The sequence below is a fragment of the Herpailurus yagouaroundi genome, unplaced genomic scaffold, assembly GCF_014898765.1.
Source record: "Herpailurus yagouaroundi ecotype Mexico unplaced genomic scaffold, PumYag 218, whole genome shotgun sequence".
Classification (NCBI taxonomy): Eukaryota; Metazoa; Chordata; class Mammalia; order Carnivora; family Felidae; genus Herpailurus; species Herpailurus yagouaroundi.
This window is the reverse complement of record NW_024412449.1, coordinates 2,298,422-2,326,354: the sequence shown is the minus strand read 5'-3', so window position 1 is coordinate 2,326,354 and position 27,933 is coordinate 2,298,422. Positions and strand designations below refer to the sequence as shown.

General features: G+C 41.9%; 1 protein-coding gene and 1 long non-coding RNA gene across 7 annotated transcripts in view; one reads left to right on the top strand and one right to left on the bottom strand.

Moving 5' to 3' along the window:
- Positions 1-27,933, top strand: part of PARVA (parvin alpha) — a 193,785-nt gene that overhangs the window by 94,978 nt on the left and 70,874 nt on the right. For all 6 annotated transcript variants that reach the window (XR_005785079.1, XR_005785078.1, XR_005785077.1 and 3 more), the window contains exons 2-4: positions 6,790-6,879; positions 6,959-7,029; positions 9,344-9,446. Coding sequence is in view for 3 of the 6 variants with exons in the window: in XM_040456841.1 (XP_040312775.1) it covers positions 6,790-6,879; positions 6,959-7,029; positions 9,344-9,446 (264 nt within the window). In the remaining 3 variants the exon portion in view is untranslated. The remainder of the gene's footprint in view (positions 1-6,789; positions 6,880-6,958; positions 7,030-9,343; positions 9,447-27,933) is intronic.
- LOC121018203 (uncharacterized) overlaps positions 10,722-27,933 on the bottom strand; it is a 75,142-nt gene continuing 57,930 nt past the window's right edge. The window contains exon 3 of the long non-coding RNA XR_005785080.1: positions 10,722-10,890. This is a non-coding gene — a long non-coding RNA (uncharacterized LOC121018203). The remainder of the gene's footprint in view (positions 10,891-27,933) is intronic.

Below are 27,933 nucleotides of genomic sequence, written 5' to 3'. Positions count from 1 at the left end.
CATGATCATTTTGAGTGAAAGTTTGCAGAAAGTGTATGGTTTGTGTCTAGATTCATTTTTTTACATATGGATGTTCAGTTGTTCTCATACCGTATGTTGACAAGATTATCCATTCTGCATTGAATCGCCTTTGCTCCTTTGTCAAAGATCAGTTGAATGTGTTTGTGTAGATCTATTTCTGTGTTCTCTATTCTGTTCCATTGATCTATGTGTCTGCTCTTTTGCCAATTCTACACTGCATTGATTACTATAGCTTTATTTTAAGTCTTAAAGTTTGGTAGTGTCAGTGTTCCACATTTGCCATTTTTCTTTAATATTGTGTCGGCTATTCTGGGTCTTTTGTTTTTCTGTGTAAACTTAAGAATCAGTTTGTTGATAGTCACAAAATAGCTTGCTGTGATTTTGCGTGGGATTGCATTTAATCTATAGAGGAAGTTGGGAAGAATCAACACCTTAGCCATATCAAATCTTGTAATTCATGAATACTTAGTATCTCTTCATTTATCTAAATCTTCTTTGGTTTCTTACATAAGAGTTTTATCATTTTCTGCATGTCAGTTCAATATGTGTTTGTCAGATTTATACCCAAGTGTTGTATTTTGTGGTGCTGCTATAAATAATACTGTGTTTTTAATTTTAAATTCCAAACATTCATTGCTGGTTTATGGGAAGGCAGTTGACTTATATATTTACCTTGTATCTGCAACCTTGCTATAATTGTTTACTGGTTCTAGGGGCTTGGGGTTTTTGTTCTGTTTGTTTTGGTCAATTCTTTGTTGTTTTCTGCATAGATAATCATGTCATCTGCAAACACAGTTTTATTTCTTTGTTCTCAAGTTCTATACCTTTTATTTCCTTTACTTGTGTTATGGTACGGACTAGGATTTTTAGTATGGTTTTGAATAGCCGTGGTGGAAGGAAACGTCTTTACCTTGTTCCCAGTCTTAGGGGGCAAGCATCCAATTTCCCACCATTAAGTATGATGGTAGCCATAGTTTTCTGATAGATGTTCTTTCGGGTTGATTTTTCACATAGACAAAACTGTTGGGACTTGTTGAGCAGACCGTTGTCAAATTACTTGTCTGTTGCTGCCAAGAACTTTTGTGGGAGACCTTGATCCTTTTAGAAATGAAGGGAACTTTAGTAGCTTTCAGAAGGACCAGAGATTAATCATCAGAGTCCTGATAAGGATCTAGAGCAGCCTAAATGTCTCACTGGTGCCCACTTGCACTGAAGGAGAGAGAACATCCTAGCTATTCGCTTGTCCCCACCCCCCCGCCCCCCATCTTGGTATTTTTGGTTTGGTTTGGTTGTTGTTTTGTCTGTAGGGACAAAACAGGGAGCATGGTCCAGAGAGTGCTAAGTAGATGAATTCATGACCCTTGACACTCGGGACCCCACCTACCTAATTTGTTCTTCTGTTCCTTCCCTTCTTTCCCCCTCTGTGCCCCCACATTCCCAGTGCTCAGATGTAATCATTACTCTCAACACCTACCCCCCCCTTTTTTTTTTTACACACCTTTATGTGTTTTACACGAGATGTGCCTTTTGGGGGTCGTCTGTGCCAAATGAAAATATATATTTTTCAAAGTCCAGCTCAAATTCCCCCTCTCTAGGAATCCTTCCCAGTCTTCCACCCAAAGTTACCCTTGGTCTGCCTGAGCTCTCACAGCGCTGTAGTCCCACATCCCTCACCCCTCTGCGAGGCATCCTGCATGTTGTGGTTATGCGTCTGCCCCTCCCACCACCCATGTGCAGACTGAGGCAGATCCACGTCAAATCCCCAAACCTATATTCCCAATGCTGGCTCAAGGTCTGCTTCAGGAGAGGTGCCTAGTAACGTTTGTTGGTTGAACGAATGAAATTACTGGCTTTGCCTAAATGGACCCTTTTGTACTTGTAGAAACCTCTGTCCTTTTCTCCATACTTGTTCTCCCCGTGGTGTTCTTTGAATCCCTTTGTGCGTTCTGAAGTATAAGAGATGCCTGCAGCTATTCTGCTTCTCATGGAAAAAAAGGAAAGGAAAATGACCATTCATTGTGTCGCCCTACACTATTCCTCTATCAACTTTATAATCCTGGTGTCCTGTGTATTAATTAGGGAGTTGGAGCTCCAAGCCCCAGAAAATGCCAACTCAACTAGTTTAAACAATAAAGGAGCTTATTATATTTCTTATAACAAGACACATAAAGCTAGAGTGGTTCCAGGGATGTAGGCTAAACAGCATCAACAAGAAACCCCTTTCTTTCTTTTTTTCTCTGCCAATCTGAGTATATTAGTTTCTTCTTTGGACTTGGGCTAGCTCACCTCGTGACTACAAAATGGCTGCAGCAAAGCCAGGCATAGCATCCTCATACAACAGTGATTAGAAGGAGAAAGATACCCTCTCTTCTTTGGACCCCTCTTTAAAATGGAGGAAAACTATTGTTAGAAGCTTCTAGAAATTTCCTCTCACAACTCATCGTATCACATGACAGTGCTTGAGTCAGTCACTACCAAGAGAATTAAGATTATCATGATTAGCTTAAACCAATCAGGATCTCCCCTAGAACTTAGGAGGGAGAAGTGTACACACTGGAACAAAACGAAGGTTCTTTCAGCAGGGAAAAAGAGTAAAATAAATATTAGCAAGGAAACCAGCAGTGTCAGCTCCAGCGTTGTTTTATAGAGAGTTGTTTGATACTGAATTTCAGGGAAGCTAAATTTCAAGGTCGCCCAGCTGACAAAAATAGAAGTAGGATTCAAATCCTGCTCTTTCAAACTCCAGAGCCCATCCTTGCCCTATTTCTGCTGCACAACTAGACCCAGAGAGAGCCTGCGTTTCCCGGAAAAGCCAAAGCCCCCTTTCTGATGGTGAGCGCTTCAGGAGTTGAAGCAATCACCCTGCTTTCCCAAGCTCGACCTTCAGCTGGGCATTTAATCTGTTTATTAAGTTATGACTAATGGCGCCTCGAGACACGGAGGGCTGCACACTCAGACCTAGTTTTAGATTGTTAGAGGAGGTTGAAGGGATAAACATCATATTCATATTCTGTGCCGAGAAAATTCAATTGCAGCTCTTTTCTCTTTCAGAGCGCGGGGATTGGCGAGGGGCTTCTGCTGGGTCCTGCTTTGGTTTAATAGAAATGAAGCCTCCAAAGCAGGCGGGCTGTTTTGGGAAAGTGGCCACTAATGCGGCCCCATGGGGCGGGGGCCAGGCCTGAACGGGGCAGTTTGCATATTCACTTTTACAAACAGTTGGCTCAGAGTCAGCAGTTAATGGGATGGGAATGATGTTCCTGTACCAAATCATTTCCTGAAAAAAAAAAAACATTTCCAATTGCAAACATATCTCAGCCTTTCTTGTAGGGTTTGTTATGTCTCTGTTGAGTGAATTAAAGAGGCAGGGCAGAGGGGAGTGTTTCGGACTGGGGATTTTTCATCTGAAAACATTTTTATGATGTACACATAAAAAAAGATCCTGTTGAGACCCACCTTGAGGAGTCCTTGCCACAAATAGTACATTTCTAGTTGCATTTTAGAGGTGTAAATATCCCTATATTCATAAATTGGCTCTCGCCATACAACAGTCTTGGAACAGATGTGGCTTTTCTCTCCTTACAAAATATAAGCACACACATATGCACACACATGTGCACACAGGATCAGGCCAAAATTATATATATATATATATATATATGTATGTGTGTATACACACACACACACACACACTTTTTTCCCCCTGAGAATAAGCTGGAATCTTTCTTTGCATCCTGTATACTAATTTGGCAAATTCTGGCTCAATTCATAACCTGTGCAGTTGAACGGTGGTCTTAACAGTTTTGGTTATTCATTTACTCAACTAATAGTTCTTGAGGGCTTACTCTGCATGAGGTATTGTCTTAAGTAATAATAATAATTATAGCATAATAGCATGCATTTATGCAGTTCTTACCAGGTACCAGGCACGCTTCTAAATGCTTAATGTAAACCCATTTAACCTTCTCAACAACCCTAGGAGGTAGGTAATATTATCACCCCCAATTTGCAGATGGGGAAACTGAGGTACAGGAGGTTAATGAACTTGCCCAAGGTCACATAGCTAGTAGAACATGGATTTCAGCCTAGGCACTCAGGCTCCTATTTGGGGATCTAACAGTGAACAAAAGAGAAAAAGTGCTAGTCTTTTCTCTAGGTGGGGGACAGACAACAGACATATGAATAATTATTATTTAAGATTGTGATGAGTCCTCTGAAGAAAATAAAACATGAGAGGGAGGCTAGGGGCTAATCAGAGGGCCTTGCAAGTGTTAGTAAGGAGTCGGAGCCTTATTCTGAGTATGATGAGAGGCCAAGGGAGGGCTTAAAGCAGAAGAATGTATCATGCTATTTACATCTTTATAGACCATTCTGACTATGCTCTGGGAAGTAGACAGGGGTGCGGAAAATGCATCAGAAAGCAGTAGACCACTTAGAAGGTGGCTCTGGTTGTCCAGGTGAAAGCTGAGGGTGGCCTGAACCAGGATGGGGTGGTGTAGATGATGAGAAGTGGGTGGCATTGGATCCTAGTGTAGAGGTGGAGCCCACGAAACTTGCCAATGCATTCGATGCAAAGCATGAGGAAGGAAGAGAAGTTAAGGGTGATTTGTTTGGATTTTGGTGTAAACCGTTGTATAAGTGGCGGTGCCATTTACTGAAGAAGAGAAGAACAGGGGAGTGACAGTCTTGTTTTAGGGTTGTTACGGTGGAGGTGAGAGTGTTGACAATCATTATGTTTGGGATATATACGCTTGAGACCTATTAATAGACAAAAGAGGAGACATCAAGTAAGTCTGGAATTCAGGGTCAGGCCCATTCTAGAGATTTAAATGTGGACATCATCAGCATTTGGGGTCAACTAAGATAACACCATCCAATTGAATCTCCTATAATGATGAAAAGCTACATCTGTGGTGTCCAGCCTGGCAGTGGCCACTAGCCTGCCACACGTGGGCCATTGAGTGCTTGCAACGTGATAGGTACAACTAAGAAACTGAAGTTTTAACTCAGGTAAATGTGTATATTTGCATGTGGTTGGTAGCTACCATTGACAGTACAGACCTTAGGGAGAATGTAGGTAGAGAGGCCCGGGGCAGGAGCTGTTGTCTTCACCGGCCAGTATGCCCAGTCTCGCTCCCCCATTTAAGCATGACTCGACTTCCACTGCCCAATGCTTGCACAGCAGTGCTTGTTCAGTAGTGGAAATCTTGCTTCTTTGTGAGAAACAGCCTGGAAAAGAAAACAAACTACTAGTCTTAGGAGGACTATTAGAAGAAACCTAGGACTCTAATGAAATTATAGGAGTCCATTGTTTTTCACTAGAAAGCAAATGCAATCCTATACTTATTAGAATCATTTTAGCCTTGAAGGTGTGGCTTCTATTTTTCAGTTCTATTTTTGGGGGGGGGGTAATTATAGAGAGTGGTGGGTGTCTGAATTTGCAAATTCAAGATGGTGACTGGCTGATATCCCGTATGAATGTCAAGAGCCCACCGCGACGGGACTAAATACCAGCTTCATAATGCAAGTTGTGTCTCTTTAGGGTAGAGTGTGTTTCACGCTCTTTGTTAGGCAATCTCGTTCCCCGTCCAACTGCAAACATCAGTGAGTTTGCTAATATGAAAGAACTCTTTGTAAGTGGCTGCCTTGTGCTTAAGAGTTCTTGCAAGTATATGCTGGCAGTCAGGGAGGCCAGAGTCAATAAAAAAAATAATAAAATGGAAAGATGGGACATTGCTTTTATTAAGGTTGATTGCAGCTGCCATATTAGCTCTTTGAGAGCCTTTTGGTGACCAACGCTTTCAGAGAAAATGGTCTTTCTGTGCTTAATTGGTAAAAAGGAATTACCCAAACTGGCACTAAACAGGGGTGAGGAGACTGAAGGCACTCATTTTAGGGGGAGGGTTATCCAAGGTCATGGCTCAGCAAGTGTCCATCATGCAGTAGTTTTGTGGTAGGAATTTGTTTTTCACGAAGGCGTCATTTGGGGGGTGGGTGCATGGAGGGGAGCAAGCTGGAAGTCTTTAGCGGTCATTGACCTCTTTTTGTTTTCCTTGAGGAAAGTGGAATTGTAGGTTTCTAGGACTTGAAAACTGTAAACGGACTCTCTGGCCATCCATCCAGTTGAGCTCTTGATGTTCAGTGGAGGGAATGGACCTAGGAGGAGAGGTGCCTGGCCCCATGGTCCCCTACTCATTAGAGCTAAAGAGACAAGACGAGAGCCCAAAGGAGGGTGGCCTGAGGCATTCTCAAGCAGTGGCTGGGGTGGGATGGGGTAAAAAGAGAAGGCAGGATAATCAGAAAAGTAGTTAGGGAAGCCAAACAAATAGAGAAGTTGGCTGGAAATGGCTTACAACATAAAAGTAGACTTGACCTGGTGACCTCGTTTAGCCAAGCAGGTACCGGGCGGCCACTGTGCACCAGACAGCCAACCCTTAAAGGAGGGGTGGGTAGGAGATGACAGGCAGAGACCCAAGAAAGACCTCAGTGACCACCTCACTTCCGTGTACCCTGAGATCGTGTCTGGGAACAGGCAGAGGCCTCCCTCTTTCTCTGAGGAAAGCGAGTGAGGTGATAGTTGGAAGAGGGGACATGCAGGAGACAACTCAGTCCTTCCAGCGAGGAGAGGCAGGGAATCCATTGCAGGCTGAGTAACAGGTGTAACCTAACCTCAGTAGTTTTATTAATGTCAATCTCAAACACCATGTGCTACGGAGCCCCTCCCTGTCATCACTGGGCTGCCGTGTGACTCTGCCTTTCTTCTCTTTGCAGTATCAGAGCTTCAGGAGGAGGGCATGAATGCCATCAACCTGCCCCTCAGCCCGATCCCCTTCGAGCTGGACCCGGAGGACACCATGCTGGGTAACTGGGTCTCTTGTTCTCTGGGTTAGCCTAACGCCTCCAAGTGGAGCCACCCACTGACTGCCTTTTCCTTTTAAAGAGGAGAATGAAGTGCGAACAATGGTGGACCCCAACTCCCGCAGCGACCCCAAACTGCAGGAACTGATGAAGGTAAGAAGAAATTAGGAGGGGCCTCAGCTGCCTCCCAGACTCAACAGGCACCTGTAGACCACCTGCTCTAGGCAGGCAGCACACATGCCCCAACAGAAGAAATAGAAAGTTACAGGCAGCTCCTGGTCCCATAGGTAGACATCTCTGATTTAACAAAAATGGGGCATGGCCACTGCCCAACAGATGGTGTTGATTGTAAGTGCCAGAGAAGTTAGTGCAAAGGAGCTCACGTTTGCCAGGATCTTAAAGTTCACACGGTCTTTCCACTGCTTTCCTCAAAGACCCTCAACAACATCCTGTGAAATAGGACTTCTTATCATCATTTACAGATAAGGAAGAGGAGTCTTAGAAAAGCCAGTAGTTTGTTTATGGTCAAAGCTGAGTAGAGGAGATGGAATTCAAACAGAAGTAAATAAGATTGAATGAGATATTGTACATTGTGCCTGGCACAGGGGCTGGCTTGTAACCACCCCCTGAAAAATGTTCATTTCATCCCCCTTTGCATTTCCCGTCCTGTGTTTTTCTTCTTTAGCTTCTCCAAGCTGAACTCAAAACAGGACAAAAAGGCACTGGATGCCAAAGTGGCTCATTCAAAATGTAAATGAGATCTATCATATTCCTGCTCAGAACCTCTGTATAGATTCCTGTCAACTGAAGTCTGAAGCCCATGCTCCTGGGGATGGTGTTTGGGGTCTCATGCTCTAGCTGCCTCTTCAGCTTCAGATTGTCCCCTTAGAGTCACCATGTGATGACTGCTTACCGCTACTCAGACACTTCTCTGTCTTCACTAAATGGTGAGCTTCTCAGGGTTCAAGACCCCCCCCCTTTTATTCATCATTGTTCCCCCAGGATCCAGCACAGAAAGTGACTTGGAGCAGATGTTCATAAACGCTGGGTGGGTGGATGGGGGAGAGACGGGAGGGTGTTGGATGGAGGGAGTGGAGGGGAGAGGAGGGAAGCTTCTATTCTAGAAGAGTAGAATGATGTTCTGTGAAGACCCCGGGCTCCACCCACGTATGCAAACCCAGCCCAGCTACTACCCCTGTTATAAAGGCAATCTATTGATGCAAACACAAAAGGTGATGTTCCCTGTGGTTCCATGTATTTCCAGATTGTGGTGGTTGCCTGAGGCCTGTCCTCAGGGGAGGGGACTGAGCACAAAGCCCAAAGGAACCTTCTTTCACCGAGGGAGTTGCTTTTTATCTTGATTGTGGTGGTGGTTACACAACTGTGTACAATGACCAAAACTCAACAACCTGTATTTAACATTAGTTAATTTTACCGTACATAAATAATATCATCATAAACAAATGAGCTGAAAAAAAAAATGTAAGATAAAAGGCAGTGGACTTTTGCAAACTGCAGTTTCCTTATCTGAAAAATGAAGTGAATGAACCCTCCCTCGAAGGGGTGTTGTGCAGATTAACTAAATGAGCTACCTCGGCTGTGCCCCTGCTCAGTGCTTCATGCTGAGGGCACTCAGGCAAGGGCAGGAGAGCGACAGGAGAGGAGAGGAGACTGCACTGGCCCACCGCGAGGTAGCTTGGAGATAAGGAGGAGAGCAGTACCTTAGAGGGCCAATGGATAGGAGTTCAATTCCTGTCTGTGTCCATGGTTAGCAACGTGACCCTGGCAGATACATTCACTTCTGTGTTTGCTTTCTCTTCCTGAACATAGGAGGAGGGGTGATAGATGGGGATGATAGTAACCACCTGACCAGCTGTCCTAATGGGGGAGAACTTTATTTATTAGTTAGACGTACCTTTATTGAACATTCGGTCCTTGACGTATGTGATTCTTTTCTGCTACCTAAAGCAGGAGAGATTTTCCTCCTTCATCTTAGAGGTGGGGAATCAGAGGCTCAGAGCAGAAACTAGTCTGCCCTAGATTCATAGGTCACGGAGGCACACACAGAGAGGTCCGTGGATGACAGAGGTGCACAGACACACGTGCATACATCACAGAGCTACACAAATCAGTTGGTGGGTAACTAACCCCAGTTTGTATAACTCTAAAAGCCCATATCCTTGCCTGGTACGAGCCACACACCCAAACACTGTGTGAATGTAGCTTGCCATTGGGGTAAGGAATGGTAAGGGGCCAGAAGATATTAACAGGGACACAGGTGCCACCAGAACTAGAAGCACTTACCCCGGAAAATTAACAGGGCCACTAGGGCTCACCCAGCCTTGTGTCCACATACTGAGTCACAGGGATTGTTCTGCTGCTTTCAAAATCTGAAGTGCATTTAGATTTTAATCTTCCAAGAAATCTGGCCTACGAATCTTCTCTTATTCTCTCTCTCTCTCTGTAGGTACTAATCGACTGGATTAATGACGTGCTTGTTGGAGAAAGAATCATTGTGAAAGACCTGGCTGAAGATTTATATGACGGGCAAGTCCTACAGAAGCTCTTTGGTGAGAAGGGGGTTGAATGTTGTGGGGGAGGTCTTTGCTCGGCAGGTGGATGGCTCTCAGGCTCCTAGTTGGGAGTGGTTCTCAGCTTACAGCCGTTCACGTGCCGTTCACACTATCAAAGTGTGGTGTGTGGGCCCACAGACTGGTGGGGCCTTTAGATGGCCTCCTGGAATCTGTTTCACGTAAATGAATTGCCGAGGGAGTTCATTGGCCAGATGGGGCTGCTCCCCCTAGCAGTTGAAGGGCAGCAGCTGGGTAGATGAAAAGATTCCACTGTGTACTAGAAAACCTGCCTTACCCTCTCTAGAAAACCGTGCACTTGTGACCTCTGTAGGTGTATTTACACGTGTGTGGGGGGTAAGCGTATGTATGTATACCTCTGTCACCTCTGGGTGGGTGTATGTGTGCGTGTGCACGTGCATGTATGCATACCTCTGTGAGCTGTGGACCTGTGTGTGTGTTCCTCTGTGTACCTCTAAGTCAGGTGCAAGAATGTGGGAGCCTGTGCCTCTGTGACGTTCAGCCTCTGCGTGCCTAGATGTGCTGTCTCTTGGGAAGGTGTGTTCCTGTGAAAATAGGCCCCCGGGGAGGAAAAGGAGAATTCAGGGGTGATCTAGTATTGAAATGACAAATTCAACCTGAAAGAATTTGGACTTTGCCTCAGCTGCTCCCCATTGTCTCTAGTCCAAACCTCTGCCCCAAGTTCTAGACTTCCATTCCTAGCTGCCCACTCAGCCCCTCCCCCTGTGTGTGCCTCACGCTGAGCTCATCCACTTTTCCAAAGAGGTTTCTTGCCCTCTGAGTTAACCGCCTTCCCCTCTTCCCCGCCACGCCCCGCGTATGTGTGGGGCCTCCAGGGCTCCTTTCTTCTTGCTCACATGGTCTCCTGCAGCCACTCTCCCTGCGGTTTTCACTGGTCTGAGCTGTCGAGACAGCCTCCGACCTCACCTGCATTCCGCCTCTCTCTGCCTCCAGCCCATTCCTGGGCCGCCAGCAGAGGAGGCCTTCTCAAAACGCAAGCCTAGTCTTGCTCTCCCCTGCCAGGGTTGGGGCGGTGGGGGGGGCTGGGCCAGTCAGGCCCAGCAGCACTGCATTCACACAGACCCTCATGCGACCCCCCTCTGTCTTTTCAGCCTCACTGTTCATCTTTCAGTCTCTAAGGTCCATAGAACGCGCCTGCCTCTCGCACCTCTGACAACAGGATCACATCTAGACGTGATTGTCACGCGCCCTTCTGTGTTCCCCCGGATACACACACACATACATACATAAATGTACATAACACACATGCCTTTATTATACGACGTTCCAAGTTGTTTGTAGCTGTTTATGGAAATGTCTGTGGGCTTCCCAAGAGCAGGAACACCGTATCTTCCTCATCGATCCAGTCTCCTCCAGTTCTAGCAGTTTGCCTCCTGCATGTTGCCTGGCACTTCATCAATGTCTATTGAGTGAATGAATGATATAAAATCTAGTCATTTCTGGGAAGCTACACTGATTTGGTACTCAGACGTCAATATTAGTGAGTATTAATATTTAAAGACTTGTAAATGCAACCGAACGCAGAGAGGAGAAGGCTTTGGCACATGTTCCCATGGAAAAGCCATGAGCCTCGCTGGTCATCTCTTTTAGCGACTATAGCTTTTAACTCCTCCAGTGGATTTCTGGTCAGGATCTGAAAGTGTCTCGAGACGCTCTATATGCTGGGCTTTCAAGGCAAGGGTGGAATTTAGCCATGGAGTGATGGAACAAGGTCACGAGGTCATCTTGCCTCTGCGCATGGGGAGAGAACTGCCCCACATCACACCCGTGCAGCCCCGAGTCGGGACGGAGCACGGTCAACGTTAGGTTTATTTCAGATCTCAACCTTCGCGTTGAAAAGGTGATGTTCCTTCTTTCCACCTAAGTTTAGACCGTTTGTAGGTAGATGGGGACACACATGAAAAGGTACAGGCAGGGTGCCCAGGTGGAGGGAACCAGTTTGCAGGTAAAAATATGCATCGTGAGTGCCTGGGAGGTGTCTGTCGGGAGGCTGACTAGGATAGGCTCCAACCTTGACTTCCCCTCTATCTTCCTCTTTCCCAGCAACGTTCCTCAAAAGAATATTTGGCACTGTGTCTGCTTCCTCACCACTAATCACTACCTTCTGAGGTACAGCCTGGGTATCATCATTCCATCTGCTTTCTCTTCTGAGGTCTCCAGTATCGATTCTGACATCTCCTGTGCTGTGGCATCTGACGCTAACTACCAAATGTCTCGTCCCCCTTCCCCAGCCCAGTGGTCTCTGGGATCTCATGCCGCTTCCGACACACCCTCTCTTCCCCGTCTTCTTCATACCCTTGACTTCTCTCTGTAACGGCGGGGACTTCTCAGTCTTCCATCTGTGGCCCCTCCCTTCCCTTTTTCTCTCCTATCCTCTTCCTGGGTGATTGCATCTCCTCCTGCGTTTCAACCATTACCTCCCTGATAATCACTCCCTGAAGCTGTGAGGTGATGTGCTAACTGCCTTCCACGCATGCCCACCTGGGTGTCACCTAGGAACCACGCTGCCTCAAACTGATCTGATCTTCCTCCTCCCCACCAAAGCTATTCTGCTTGCCAGAATAGAGCCAAATGCTCAGATTAGAAACCTAGGAGTCATGCCCTTTTGCTCCTTGTCCTGTCACAAATTGTGACAACTGTACTCCCCTATGTAATGTGTCGAACCACCCCATTTCTCAGCCAGGGGGTATGTGCAAAGCGCTTAGAAAGTGCTGGCTCCCCACGTGCTGGGTTGGTGGCGCTTACTCTGATTTTCCAGCCCCTCTGCTTCCACCTTAGCTTCTCCGGCTCCAAACACCCTTTTCTCTGTGATACCCCGTTTCCTGCCTCGCTACTATTTGTCTTGACACTTAATAGGCCATTTGTCAGTGGGTTTTTTGTTTTTTTACTTTTCTTTTGAACTAATTTTAGACTTACAATATTGTCGCACAGAGAGTCCAGAGTTCCTGACCCCCTCGGGCCCAGCTCCCTCTAATGCTAACGTCTTACCTGACCATGGTACAGGTACCAAACCTGTAAGAAATCAACCTCAGTCCCAGAATTTATTTGGATTTTACCAGATTTTTAAATGAATGTCTTTATCAGTTCTAGAATCTGATCTGGGATTGCACACTGTACTCGATTGTATCACGTCCCTTCCAAACTGTGACCGCCTTTTCTTTCATGACCTTGACACTTGTGAAAGAGGACTGATTAGTTATTGTGTAGAATAGCCCCTAACTTGGGTTTGTCTGATGTTTTCTGATTATTAGATTAAGGTCATAAATTTGGGGGAAGAATACCCCAGAAGTGACAGGCTTGTCTGGGTGTGTTGTACCCAGGGTCCACAATGTTAACCTGTCTTATTACTGGTGAGTTCACCTGGATCACTTGGGGAAGGCAGTGTCTGTCAGATCCCTTCACTGTGAAGTTGCTATTTTTCTCTTTACGATTCATTTGTTTAGGGGGCAAGATAATTTAAGATTATGCAAATATCTTGTTTCTCCTTACATGTTTCCCACTGATTTTATTCAGTGGATCATAGCTGCCTCAATTATTACTGCAGTGGTCGAGTGGAGATTTTCTATTTCATTCCTTCTACATTTATTAATTGGAATCCTTCTGTAAGGAAAAGTTGGTCCATTTACTTATTTATTCAGTATTTATATCAGTATGGACACAAGGATACTTACTTCACACTCTAGGTTATAATCTATCGGGGTTTTTTTTTGTTTTTTGGGTTTTTTTGCTCGTATACCTCCAGCTTTCACCATTTGACCATTGGGAGCTCTTTCAGGTTGGCTTCTGGACACTTTTGACCTGCTGCTCCATATTTTTTTGTTCTTAGCACTTACTTTCTGGCATCATAAGATGTTCCAGACTCCTCTTATGGTTTACTTACTCTGACCCTGGAATCAGTCATTTCTCCACGGAGCTTGGATTTTTTTTTTTTTTTTATTAGAAAATGGTATTTTGCAATCAATATATGGGCACATTAGAGAGTGTAACCTGCTATCCGTAGCACACGTAAACGTAGGCACAGTACGATGACCTGGTGGTACTACCAGGAATGAGACACGATCATTTCTAGAAATCCAGTTGGGCTGGGCCCAGAGAGCAGGAGCGGGCTGAGGTTGGGATTAGTAAACTAACTATGAAACACTGGTACTTAGAAGAAGATGGAAATGCCACAGGGACCTCAAGGAGTCCGGATGTGCCAGGTCACACCTCAGGAGCAGGAAATGCATCTGGAATCCAGGAAACGAGGTTGATGACCTCATGAGGCAAGGACTCAGAACCTGGAAGTGAACAAGATGTGGAGGCAAGAATCTCTCAGCAAAAGGCTCTGTGTGTTTTAGGGTCATGGTGAAAGCCTGAATGGGTGAGCATCCCCAAGATGACAGATAGACTCTGCTGAGCAGCATGGCTGGGTGTTCTCTGATCACAAACCCTGTGAAGGCAGTGTCATACCTGGGTCTCCTTTGTGCAGCCAGATACTGCTTGTTCGGCAGCACTGGGGCTGCTCAACTTGCCTTTCTCAGGGACCCCAGGCATATCTGGAAGGTTCTTCTGACATACCTTCCCCCAGTCCTTCTTTCTGAGCTGCCTAACCCAGCTGCCTCTGTTCCCAGGGTCTTCTCTCTTGCCCTGGCTGCAGTTCTGAGTTCAGGTTTTCCCAAAAGCAGATGCCGGGACAAGGACTTGGGTGGAGGAAGTTCATATGAGAGGTGATCTTAGAAAGTAAATAGTTATGTGGGGAATGTAAGAGAGCAAGAGAAAGGCCAGTGATGTTGAGTTTGCAACCAGGGTTCAGTCCTGCAGGGTTCCCTCTGAGAAACACCTTAAGTCATCCTCCCCAGGACAGGGAGGGCCCTCCCATCCCCCTGTGGTTGAGGATTGCCTACATAAGAATTAAGAGCTTCTAGGTTGTACTTCTGATGGAGAAGCTCTTGTGCAGAGAAGAAGAGCTTCAGGGCCAGAATTGGAACCCATGGTGTGCTGGGCGCCAATTGTGGGTGAATGCAGGTGAACCAGGGAGCTCCAGGAAGGGGCATCCACATCACCCAGGAATACGAGAAGGTACAAGTTCTGCTGTAGGGGCTGCTCCTGCTGAGTCCCTTGGTGTTGCTGCCAGGGAAAAATCAGGTACTTATGCCGCCACCCCCATCTCCTCACAGCAACAGCTCCAGACCTTTCCACACCTCAGGATACAAGCTTGCTGCACTTGCATCCCCAACACCTAGGCCAGAGATACTACCAAGAGAGACAGGAGATAAAGGATTCTAGAAAAATGCCTGCACCAGATAATCATTTCAGGTGAACATAAGCTTTCCTGACTTGGGATAGCTCTGTGAGCTTCCTTAGGGTATGTTTTAGTTAATGGATTCTTATCTTTAAATATGTGCATGTACTTGCCTGTGTTGAGGGCTAAAAGTCATAAGGTTCTTTTTTCTAGTGTTCACAACGGCATATGCCCGAAACAGGATATCTTCTTCAAGCATGAGACTGAGCAGGGTCCCTTGGGCATAAAGATTCTGCAGGAGGGTTTTTTGTTTAGCTTTAGGGTATGTGTTTGTCCCTGGTAGACCCTAAAGAGAACATCTTACATTGACCTTACTCTTGTCGATTACTATTCATTAAGCAAGAGCCATTTCATTTGCTAGATGCTACCTGCTGAGTTAAGGGATACGAAAGGAAATACGTTGCAGTGTAACATACTGCATAACACAGTGCCTTCAGGTAACTCACAGTCTGGTAGTATGTGTGGGATACCAAGTAGTTTAGGAAAGGTGTCATGAATGAGGAGGCATTTTGAATGAGTCCTTAGGGAAGGAGAATTTAAACCATTCTTAAGTCCATATTAATATGTGGACTTAAATATCCTTAAGTCCATATTGATATAAATAGGTAAATAAATGAGAAAAGGAACAACTCTTCCTCACTGAATTATTCTAAATAATTCATGCATTTACATTCCCCTCAAAAAAATGAAAGTTAACTCCCACCTCTTGAGTGAACTCCATTTAGTGACTAGCTTCCAATGATTATGGGATGGAGCTGGAGGAGGCAAGTAACTTTGCAGTAAAGAAACAAGATATAGACCCTACTTTGACCGAGTGATCAAGGTTAACATCACCAATGATAAGTCATGTTGATAGCATGCATCCTTGATACGATGCAGTGGAAAGGGCACTTCACCTCTGTGATCTTCCTCCCAAAACCCATAACCTCAGTCTAACCATGAGAAAAACATGGGAAAAACCCAGTGCTCCTCAAAACCATCAAGGTCATAAAGAGCAAGGAAAGTCGGAAAACCTATTACAGAATACAGGGCACTAAAGGTGACAATGATGAGAAGAACCCAAAGCATGGACTTAATGTCAGTTCATTAGTTGTGACAAACATACCATAGTATTATAAGATGCTAACAATGGGTGAAACCGGATTCAGAATATGCAGGAACTGTATGAACTATTATTTCGGCTTTTCTATAAATCCAAAAACCATTCTAAAATGAAAAATTTAATGGCCAAGTAATCTTTGACAAAGCATGAAAGAATATCCAATGGAATAAAGACAGTCTCTTCAGCAAGTGGTGCTGGGAAAATTGGACAGCGACATGCAGAAAAATGAACCTGGACCTCTTTCTTACACCATACACAAAAATAAACTCAAAATGGATGAAAGACCTAAATGGAAGACAGGAAGCCATCAAAATCCTGGAGGAAAAAGCAGGCAAAAACCTCTTTGATATTGGCTACAGCAACTTCTTACTCAACACGTCTCCAGAGGCAAAGGAAACAAAAGTAAAAATGAACTATTGGGACCTCATCAAAATGAAAAGCTTCTGCACAGCGAAGGAAACAATCAGCAAAACTAATAGGCAACTGACAAAATGGGAGAAGATATGTGCAAACGACATATCAGATAAAGGGTTAGTATCCAAAATCTATAAAGAACTTATCAAAGTCAACACCCAAAAAACAAATAATACAGTAAAGAAATGGCAAAAGACATGAATAGACACTTCTCCAAAGAAAAAATCCAGATGGCCAACAGACACATGAAAAAAATGCTCAACATCACTCATCATCAGGGAAATACAAATGAAAATCACAATGAGATACCACCTCACACCTGTCAGAATGGCTAACATTAACAACTCAGGCAACAGCAGATATTGGCAAGGATGGGGAGAGAGGGGATCTCTTTTGCATTGTTGGTGGGAATTAAAGTTGGTGTAGCCACTCTAGAAAATATGGAGGTTCCTCAAAAAATTAAAAATAGAACTGCCCTACGACCCAGCAACTGCACTACTGTTTCGAAGGGACACATGCACCCCAATGTTTATAGCAGCACCATCAACAATAGCCAAAGTATGGAAAGAGCCCAAATGTCCGTCGATGGATGAATGGATAAAGAAGATGTGGTATGTATATATACAATGGAGTATTACTCAACAATCAAAAAGAATGAGATCTTGCCATTTGCACCTACGTGGATGGAACTATAGAGTATTATGCTAAGCAAAATTAGTGAAAGACAAATATGACTTCATTCATGAGAATTTTAAGACACAGAACAGATGAACACAAGGGAAGGGAAGCAAAACTTATATAAAAAACAGGGAGGGGGACAAAACAGAAGAGACTCTTAAATATGGAGAGCAAACAGGGTTACTAGAGGGGTTGTGGAAGGGGGGATAGGTAAGGGGCATTGAGGAATCTACTCCTGAAATCACTGTTGCGCTATATGCTAAGTAACTTGGAAGTAAATTTTTTAAAAAAACGGGGAGCAACTTTTTGATATAAAAGCAAAAAAAATTGATAAAGGAATGAAATGAAAATGAAATGAAAAATTTATTTACAGAAAGAAGAGGAGCCTGCTTGACAGAGGACCTTGAACAAAGAATTGTGGACTACATTTGGTGGGTAGGCAGTGGTAAATGCTAATGGCTTGTGAGCAAAACGACATGATCAGAAATGAGACTTCTGAAGATGACCAAGAGTAGTAGAGGAAGTGGAGGAAGCTCCAGCAAAACACCTCTTTGTGCAACAATGATGATGTTGAACTAGAGAGGGAGCAGTATTGATGGGGGGAAAGCTTCAAGTGATGTAGGGAATAAGTGGCTAAAGGAAACTGGTGGATGTTGAATAGGGATGACCCCTTAATCCCAGGAGGAGCAACGTCTTGTAGGGTTTGATCATATTGGTTTTGATGATCATTTTCCCACACCTACAAGTACTTAGGCTAAAGTAGAAGCTGTGGTAAAACTGAAAGAGGAATGAAGACACGGACAGGAGATCTAAGATCTGCATTTGACAGCAGCTCAGATCACTCTTCTGTAAAACCAGGAAGATGGCCTATATAACCTTACAGCTGAGCTAATGCAGTTCCACTAGCCACATGTAGCTAATAAAAGCAACCAAAAGTAAAAATCTACTTAGTCACACCAGCTACACTTCAAGTGCTTGACACCCAAATGTGTCAAGTGGCTACCATACTGGATAGTGCAGAAATGAATATTTTCGTCATAGCATTAAGCGCTTTTGGACAGCATGCTCTAATCTTCCTACTGGAACAGTCATTGATTCTAGAACACTTGAAGATAATGTATACTACCATTCTTAAACCGGAGGAGGACTTTTCTGGCCTCAAGCTGAATGGCAGTCTTTTTATTTTTATTCTTTTACTTGTTAGTAGAGAAGGGTATATATTTGGCACCCCAGCACAAAGTACTCTGGAGTCAAAGTAGACATAAGCTGGGAAATCCCAGTCAACCTCCAGGGTGCCCCATGTGCAAGTCACTGTGGGAACTCCTACCTTGTGCTCACCTTCATTCCAGCCACCCTGCAAGGGCATCCCATGCATGGGGAAGCCCAGGACACCCCCCCTCCCTCAGTCTGCATTCCAGCTTGGCTCTAGCTGCCCCGAGAGGCCACCCTCTACCTTGAGAGCCCTAGGGTATTCCAGCTTGAAGTTTTCACCCACGTCAGCTTCAAGTGTCATTCCAGGGTGCCTGCTGCACAGAGAGGCCAGAGACTACACCAGCTTATGTCCACTTCAGCTGCCCTGTCAGGGCATACTCTGAGCCCCAAGACCACCCCAGCCCATAGCCACTTCATAGCCCACAGCAGGCACAGCTCCAGCCAGCCAACCAAAGTCACCAAGCACACAAAGTCTACACAAGATCATTCCTTCAAGTTTAGGAGAAGTAGCTGCTCTGCCTAATTCATAAAAACAAACACAGAAAGTTAAGCAAAATGAGGAGACAGAGGAATATGTGCCAAATGAAAGAACAAAACAAAACCTTAGAAAAAGAACTAAATGTAACAGATATAAGCAATGTGCCTGATAAAGAGATTAAAGTAATGATTATAAAGATGCTTAATGGACTGCAGAGAAAAGTGGAAGAACTTAGAACTTCAATAAGGAGACAGAAAATATAAAAAAGAACCAATCAAAATTGAAAAATATAATAACCAAAATGAAAAGTACACTACAGGGAATTAACAGATTAGTAACTGCAGAAGAATGGCAGCATTCTGACAGTGTCATGGGAAGTTCCCAAGCTGAATAGGGAGGGAGGGAAGGAAGGAAGAGAGAAAAAATTTTAAGTGAGGATATGTTAAGGGATCTCTTGGGCCACATCAAGAACAATACAATTTGCATTATAGGGGTCCCAGCAGGAAAAAGAGGGGGAGAAAGGGACAAAAAAGTTATTTTAAGAAATAATAGCTGAAATAAGAGACTGTTAAAAACTGAGAACAAACTGAGCATTGATGGGGGGTGCTGAGGAGGGCACCTTTTGGGATGAGCACTGGGTGTTGTATGGAAACCAATTTAACAATAAATTTCATATATTGAAAAAAAGAAAACATTAAAAAATTTTTAAAAAGTAAAAAAAAAAAAAAAAAAAAGAAATAATAGCTGAAAACATTCCTAACCTGGGGAAGGAAAGACATCTAGGTTCAGGAAGTACAAAGAACCCCAAACAAGGTGAACCCAAGGAAGTCTGCACTACAACGTGTAGTAATTAAAGAGAATTTTAGCTCACTCAGCCAGTGGAGCATGCCACTCTTGATCTTGGGGTTGTAAGTCCAGGTCCATGTTGAGTATAGAGATCACTTTAAAGAAAAAAAAAAAATCGGGGTGCCTGGGTAGCTCAGTCAGTTAAGTCCAACTCTTGATTTTGGTTCAGGTCATGATCTCACTGTTCATGAGTTTAAGCCCCACATCAGGATCCTCACTGACAGTGCAGAGCCTGCTTGGAATTCTGTCTCCCTCCTCCTCTTCCCCTCTCCTGCTCACATGTTCTCTCTCAAAATAAACCAATAAACTGAAAAATCTTTTTAAAAATGTAAAAAGCAGCAAGAGAAAAAAATAGTTACACACAAGGGAAACTCCATAAGGATATCAGCTGAATTTTTAGCAGAAACTGTGCAGTCCAGGAGTGGCATGCTCTATTCAAAGTGATGAAAAGAGGCGTACCTGGGTGGCTCAGTCAGTTGTGTTCAACTTGAGCTCTGGTCATGATCTTGCAGTTCATGGGTTTGAGCCCTGCATCAGTCTCTGTGCTGACAAGTTGGAGCCTGGAGCCTGCTTCAGATTCTGTGTCTCCCTCTCTCTCTCTGCCCCCTCATGCTCGCTTGTGCTCACTCTCTCTCAAAATAAATAAAAAAGATTCTCCAGGGTAGATAACATGTTAGGCCATAAGTCTTCATAAATTAAAAAAAAAAAATTAAAACCATATCATCCATCCCTTCTGACCTCAACAGTGTGAAACTAGATGTCAATCACAAGGGAAAAAAACTAGAAAAAACACAAGCACATGGAGGTTAAACAGTATGCTACTAACCAACCAATGGGTCAATGAAGAAATCAAAAAATACGTGGAGAAAAATGAAAATGGAAACAGAACACTCTAAAATCTTTGGGACACAGTGAAAAGCTCTAGGAGGGAAATTTATAATAACACAGGCCTACCTCAAGAAACAAGAAAAATCTTAACCTAACCTTATATTTAAAGCAATAGAAAAAGAACAAAGCCCAATATTATTGGAAGTAAACAATGAAGATCAGAGCAGAAATTAATGAAATAGACTTTAAAAAAATAGAAAAAAGCAATGAAATCAGGAGCTGTTTTTTTTCAAATATGTATATATTTGAATATATATATAGATATATATTTAAAAAATAGATAAATCTTTAGCCAGACTCCTCAAGAAAAAAAGAGGACCTACGTTAATAAAATAAAAAATGAAAGAGAAGTGACAAAATGAAAGAGAAGTAACAATCAATACCACAGAAATACAAAGGATTATAAGAAACTACTATGAAAACTTATATGCCAATAAATCGGACAACCTAGAAGCAATGGATTCTTAAAAACATGCAATCTTCCAAAACTGAATGAGGAAGAAATAGAAAATCTAAACAGACCAATTACTAGTAATGAAATTGAATCAATAACCAAAACAGTCCCAACAAAGGCCAGGACCAGAATGATTCACAGGTGTGTTCTACCAAATACTGTAAGAAGAATTAATCTATTCTCCTCAAACTATTACAAAAAGAAGAGGAAGGAAGGCATCCATACATTCTGAGGACAGCATTGCCCTGGTACCAACACCAAACAAAGACACTACAAAAGGCCAATATCCCTGATCAATATAGATGCAAAAATCCTCATCCAAATATTAGCAAACCACCTTCAACAATATATTAAAAGAATCATTCATGACAACCACATGGGATTTATTCCCCGGCTCAATATCCACAAATCAATCAACATAACACACAACTTTAAACTGAAGAATAAAAATCATATAATCATCTCAACAGGTGCAGAAAAAAAAAATCTGACAAAATTCAACATCCGTTTATATATAAAAAAGAAAACTTGCAACAGATTGGTTTGGAGAGAACACACCTCAACATAATAAAGTCCATATATGAAAAACTTTCAGCTAACATCATACTCAATGGTGGAAAACAAAGCTTTTCCTCTAAAATCACAATCAAAATGATGTCTACTCCTGCCAATTTTATTCAATATAATAGTGGAAATTCTAGTCCTAGCAATCAGAGAAGAAAAAAGGCATCCATATTGGTAAAGAAGAAGTAAAAATGTCACTGTTTGCAAATGACAGGATACTATACACAGAAAATCCTAAAGATTTCACCAAAAAAAACCCTCAAAAACTATTAGAATAAGTGAATTCAGTAAAGTTGCAGGATACAAAACCAATACACAGAAATCTGTTGTATTTATATACACTAATAACAAAGTAGTAGAAAGAGAAATTAAGAAAACAGTTCCATTTTCAGTTGTACCTAAAAGAATAAAATAACCAAGGAGGTGAGAGACCTGTACTTTGAAAACTATAAAACACTGATGAAAGAAAATGAAGATGACACAAACAAATGGAAAGATATTCCATGCTCAAGAATTAATATTGTTAAAATGTTCATATTTACCAAGGACAATCTACAGATTCAATGCAATTCCTATCAAAATACCAATATTTTTCACAAAACTAGAAAAATAAATCTTAAAATTTTTATGGAACCACCAAAGACCAAAGCAGGCTTTAGAAAGAACAAAGCTGAAGGTATTACAATCCCAGATTTCAAGATCCACTAAAAAGCTGTAGTAATCAAAGCCTAATGGTATTAGCACAAAAATCAACACATAGATCAATGTAATAGAATAGGGAGCCCAGAAATAAACCCATACTTATTTAGTCAATTAATCTATGACAAAGGAGGCAAGAATATACAATGGAGAAAAGATGGTCTCTTCAATAAATGGTGCTGGGAAAACTGGACAGCTACATGCAAAAGAATGAAAGTAGACCATTTTCTGACATCATACACAAAAGTAAACTTAAAATGGAATAAAGGCCGGGGCACCTGGGTGGCTCAGTCAGTTAAGTGTCCAACTTTGGCTCAGGTCATGATCTCACAGTTCGTGAGTTCGAGCCCTGTGCTGGGCTCTGTGCTGATGGCTTGGAGGCTGGGGCCTGCTTCAGATTCTATGTGTGTCTCTCTCTGCCCCACACATTCGCACTCTTTCACTCTCAAAAATAAATCAACATTTAAAAAAATATTTTATGGATTAAAGGCCTAAATGTGAAACCTGAAACCATAAAACTCCTCAAAGAAAACATAGGCAGTAGTAGGCTGGGAAGATGGCAGCAGAATAGGAGGACCCTAAGCTCACCTCATCCCGTGGATACTAGATAATACTCCCATCAGCATAAATAACTGAGAAGATGACCTAAAGACTGGCAGAAGAAACTCCACGAAAGGTAGAGAAGAGGCCACATCGAAGAAGCTAGGAAAGGCAGAGACACAGTTTGGAAGTGAAACAGACCTTGGCCATCTGCAGTTAGAGGGAGCCAGGAATGTGAAGAAATAGACTATCATACCAGGGAGCCCACACAGGGAAGATAAATCCCCATATTTGGTTTTGAAGGTGAGAGGAGTGAATCTCATGAGTTTTTACAATTAGCAGGATTTAAAGCCTCCAATTTTAAAAATAAGCAAGCTCTGTTTCAGGGGAGTCCAGAGGGCATTAGGAAGCTGAGTCCTGGCCCTTAAAGAAATAGTAGGACAAATAGCCCATGGAGATACAACAGTTTCAAAAACAGGTGAGCATACAGGAGGGAGATTTATTTACTCATCTCAGAGCATGGCCCAGAGAGCCAGGGATTGTGAGGAGACACCTCCAGCCCCCTTCCCCCCAGCATAAATACAGCCACCCATGGGAACCAACACAGTACATACACTCACTACCTAACTTGCTTACACCAAGTCCTGCCCCCCAACCTCTATTTCAGCAGATCCACCCTTCCTAGTTATGCTTGCCTCAGTACCAGTGCTACAGATCCCTTCCCAAGAAGACTGGTGCAAACTCTACCAATACCACCTCTTGACCCTCACATTTTGCAGGGCCTCAGTACCAGTGGGGGCAGGTCTCATTTCATGAACAGACTATCTCACATTTTGTTAAAATGTACCCTGCCTGGCTGGTGACCAAAAATTGGCCACAACAGGCAAAGAGAGCCTCTGCAGTTGACTAGACTGGAGGAAAAAAATGGCGAGGACATAACAACAAGGCACACACAACACATAGGAGACACTTTCTGAAGCACCAGGTTCTGGGGAACAGAGGACACTGCACTGCAGGGCACTGTAGGTCCTCTTCTTCATAAGGCCATTACCATCAAGAGCAGGAGATATTAGCTGACTTTCCTAACACACAGAAACAGAGTTAAATAACATAGGAGACAGAGGAATATGTCCCAAAGGAAAGAGCAGGAAAAAAACCACAGTAAGAGACCTAAGCAAAATAGATGTAAGTAATGTGCCTGATAGAGAATTTAAAGTAATGATCATAAAGATACTCACTGGACTTGAGAAAAGAGTCGAGGATATCAGTGAGACCATTAATAAAGAGACAAAAAAGAACCAATCAGAGACAAAACAATCAATGAAATTAGAAATACACTTGATGGAATAAATAGCTGGCTAGAGGAAGCAGACAAATTGTGATTTAATGACCTGGAAGACAGTGTAATGGAAACTAATCAAGCTGAGCAAGTCAAAGAAAAAAAAAATGCAACATAAGAATAGACTTAGGGAACTCAGTGACCCCATCAAATACAATAAAATTCACATTGCAGGGATCCCAGAAGAAGAACAGAGAGAAAAGGGGTCAGAAAATTTATTTGAGAAATAATGGCTGAAAACTTCCCTAATCTGGGGAAGGAAACAGATATCCAGACCCAGGAGGTACAGAGGTCCCCCAACAAAATCAAACCAAGGAGGTCCACACCAAGGCACATAGTAATTAAAATGGCAAAAAGTAGTGATAAGGAAAAAAAATTTTTTAAGCAGCAAAAGAAAAGACAGTTACATACGGGAAAGCCCCATAAGGCTATCAGCAGATTTTTCAGCAGAAACTTTACAGGCCAGAAGGGAGTGGCATGATACATTCAGAGTGCTGAAAGGGAACAATCTGCATCCAAGAATACTCTATCCAGCAAGGCTATCATTCAGAACAGAAGGAGAGACCAAGAGTTCTTGGAAAAACAAAAACTAAAAGAGTTCATGACCACTAAACCAGCCCTGTAAGAAAATTTTAAAGAGTACTCTTTGAGTAGAAAGGGAAGACTGTGAGAGTATGAAAAGTAGGAAATATAAAAGCAGTAAAAATAAGGATATCTGTAAAAATCAATCAAGGGATTCACAAAAGGATGTAAAATATGACACTATATATGTAAAGTGGGGGTGGGGGAGTAAAGAATGGGTCCAAAGTTAAGCAACCATCAACTTAATACAGACTGCTATATGCAGAAGATGTTATATAAACCTAATGGTAACCATGAATAAAAAACCAGTAATAAATATGCAAAGAATAAAGAAAAAGGAATCCATGTCAGTAAAGAAAGCCAATAAACCATGAAAGAGAGCAAGAAAGGATCAAAGAAAAACTGGAAAAATAACCACAAACAAAATTATAATAAAAACATTCTATCAATAATTACTTTGAATGTAAATAGACTGAATGCTTCACTCAAAAGATACAGGGCGACAGAGCAAATTTTAAAAGGGACCCATCTATATGCTCCCTACAAGAGACTCATTTAAGACCTAAAGACATCTGCAGATTGAAAGTGAGGGGTTGAAGAAAGATTTGTCATGCAAATGGATGTCAGAAAAAGCCAGGGTAGCAATACTTATATTGGCCAAAGTAGACTGTATAACAAAGACTATCACAAGAGACAAAAAAAGACATTATGTAACAATAAAGGGGACAATCCAACAAGAAGATACAAAAATTATAAATATTTTGCACCCAAATACATAAAATAGTAATGAACATAAAGGAAGTAATCAATAGTAATACAATATAATAGGAGACTTAACACCTCACTCTCATCAATGGACAGATCATCCAAACAGAAAAGCAACAAGGAAACAATAGCTTTGAATGACACCCTGGGCCAGATGGATTTAACCAATATATTCAGAACATTCCATCCCAAAAGCACAGAATGCACATTGTTTTCAAGTATACCTGGAACATTCTCTAGAATAGATCACATATTAATTAGGCCAAAAAAGAAGTCTCAACAAATCATGCATCTTTTCTGACTTAGAAAGCAACCACAAGAAAACAATCTGGAAAGACCACAAATACATGGAGGTTAAATAACATGCTACTAAACAATGAATGGGTCAACCAAGAAATCAAAGATGAAATAAAAAATCACATGGGAAAGTGAAAATGAAAACACAGTGGTATAAAATGTTTCAGATGCAATAATATAGGCCTACCTCAAAAGCAAGAAAAACTTAAATAAATGACCTAACCTTACATATAAAGGAGCTAGAAAAAGAAAAAGCATAAACCCCAAATCAGCAGTAAAAGGGAAATATTGAAGATTAGAGCAGAAATAAATGATATTGAAACTAAAGCAAACAAACAAAAAAATAGAACAGATCAATGAAACCAGGAATTAGTTTTATCAACAAAATTGATAAACCTTTAGCCAGACTCATCAAAAAGAGAAAAAGAAAGAAAGGACTCAAACAAAATCATAAATGAAAGAGGAGAAATAATAAGACAGCCCAGAAATACGAAGGAGTTTAAGAGAATATTATGAAAATTTGTGTCAACAAATTGGACAATTTAGAAGAAATGGATAAATTCCTAGAAACATTTAACCTCCCAAAACTGAAGCAGAAAGAAATAGAAAATTTGAACAGACTAATCACTAGCAATGAAATTGAATTAGTAATCAAAAAAACTTCCAAGCAAAAGTCCAGGATTGGATAGATTCATGGGCAATTCTACCAAACATTTAAAGAGTGAATACTTTTTCTTCTCAAACTATTCCAAAAAATAAAAGAGGACGGAAAATTACCAAATCCATTCTATGAGACCAGCATTACCCTGATACCAAAACCAGATAAAGACACCAACAAAAGAGAGAGAGAGAGAGAGAGAGAAGTGCAGGCCAATATCTCTGATGAACATAGATGCAAAATCCTCAACAAAATACTAGCAAACTGAATCTAACAATGTATGAAAAAAATAATTCACTGCAATCAAGTGATGCAAGGGTGGTTCAATATTTGCAAATCAATCAGTATGATACATCCCATCAATAAGAGAAAGGATAAAAACCATACGATCATTTCAATAGAAGCAGAAGAAATATTTGACCAAAGTACAACATCCATTCATCCATGATGAAAACCCTCAACAAAATGGATCTAAAGGAAACATACCTCAACATAATAAAGGCCTTATTACAAAAAAAACAAAAGCAAACATACTCAGTGGGGAAATACTGAAAGCTTTTCCCCTAAGGTCAGGAACAAGACAAAGATGTTTATTCTCACCACTTGTATTCAACACAGTATGAGAAGTCCTAGCCATAGCAATCAGAAAACAGAAAGAAATCAAAGGCATCCAAACTGGCAAGAAAGAAGTCAAATTTTCCGTATTTGCAGATAACATGATACTATATATATAGAAACCCCTAAAAACTCCACCAGAAAGATACCAGAACTGATAAATAAATTTAATAAAGTCACAGGATACAAAATCAATGCACAGAAATCTGTTGCATTTCCATACACTAAAAATGAAGCAACAGAAAGAGAAATTAAGAAAACAATCCCATTTACAATTGCACCAAAAAGAATAAAATACCTAGGAATAAACTTAATCAAGGAGGTGAAAGACCTGTTCTTTGAAAACCATAAAACATTGATGAAAGAAGTTGAATACGACACAAAGAAATGGAAACACATTCCATGCTTGTGGATTGGAAGAACAAATATTGTTAAAATATCTATGCTACCCAAAGAATCTATAGATTTAATGTGATCCCTATCAAAATACCAACATTTTCCGTAGAAATTAGAACAAACAATCCTAAAATGTGTATGGAAGTACAAAAGACCCAGAATAGCTGAAGCAATCTTGAAAAAGAAAAACACAATTGGAGACCTCACAATTCCATATTTCAAGTTATATTACAAAGCTGCAGCAACCAAAACAGTATGGCACTGGCACAAAAATAGATACATAGCTAATGGAACAGAATAGAAAGTCCAGAAATAGATCCACAAATACATGGTCAGTTCATCTTCAACAAAGCAGGAAAGAATATCCAATGGGAAAAGTCTCTTCAACAAATAGTTTTGGGAAAACTGCACTACAACATGGAAAAGAATGAAACTGGACCACTTTCTTACTCCATACACAAAAATAAATTCAAAATGGATTAAAGACCTAACTATGAAACTTGAAACCATAAACATTCTAGAAGAGAGTACAGGGAATAATTTCTCTGACATCAGTCATTGTCACTTTTATCTGATAGGTTGCCTGAGGCAAGGGAAACAAAAGCAAAAATAAACGATTGGGACTACATCAAAATGA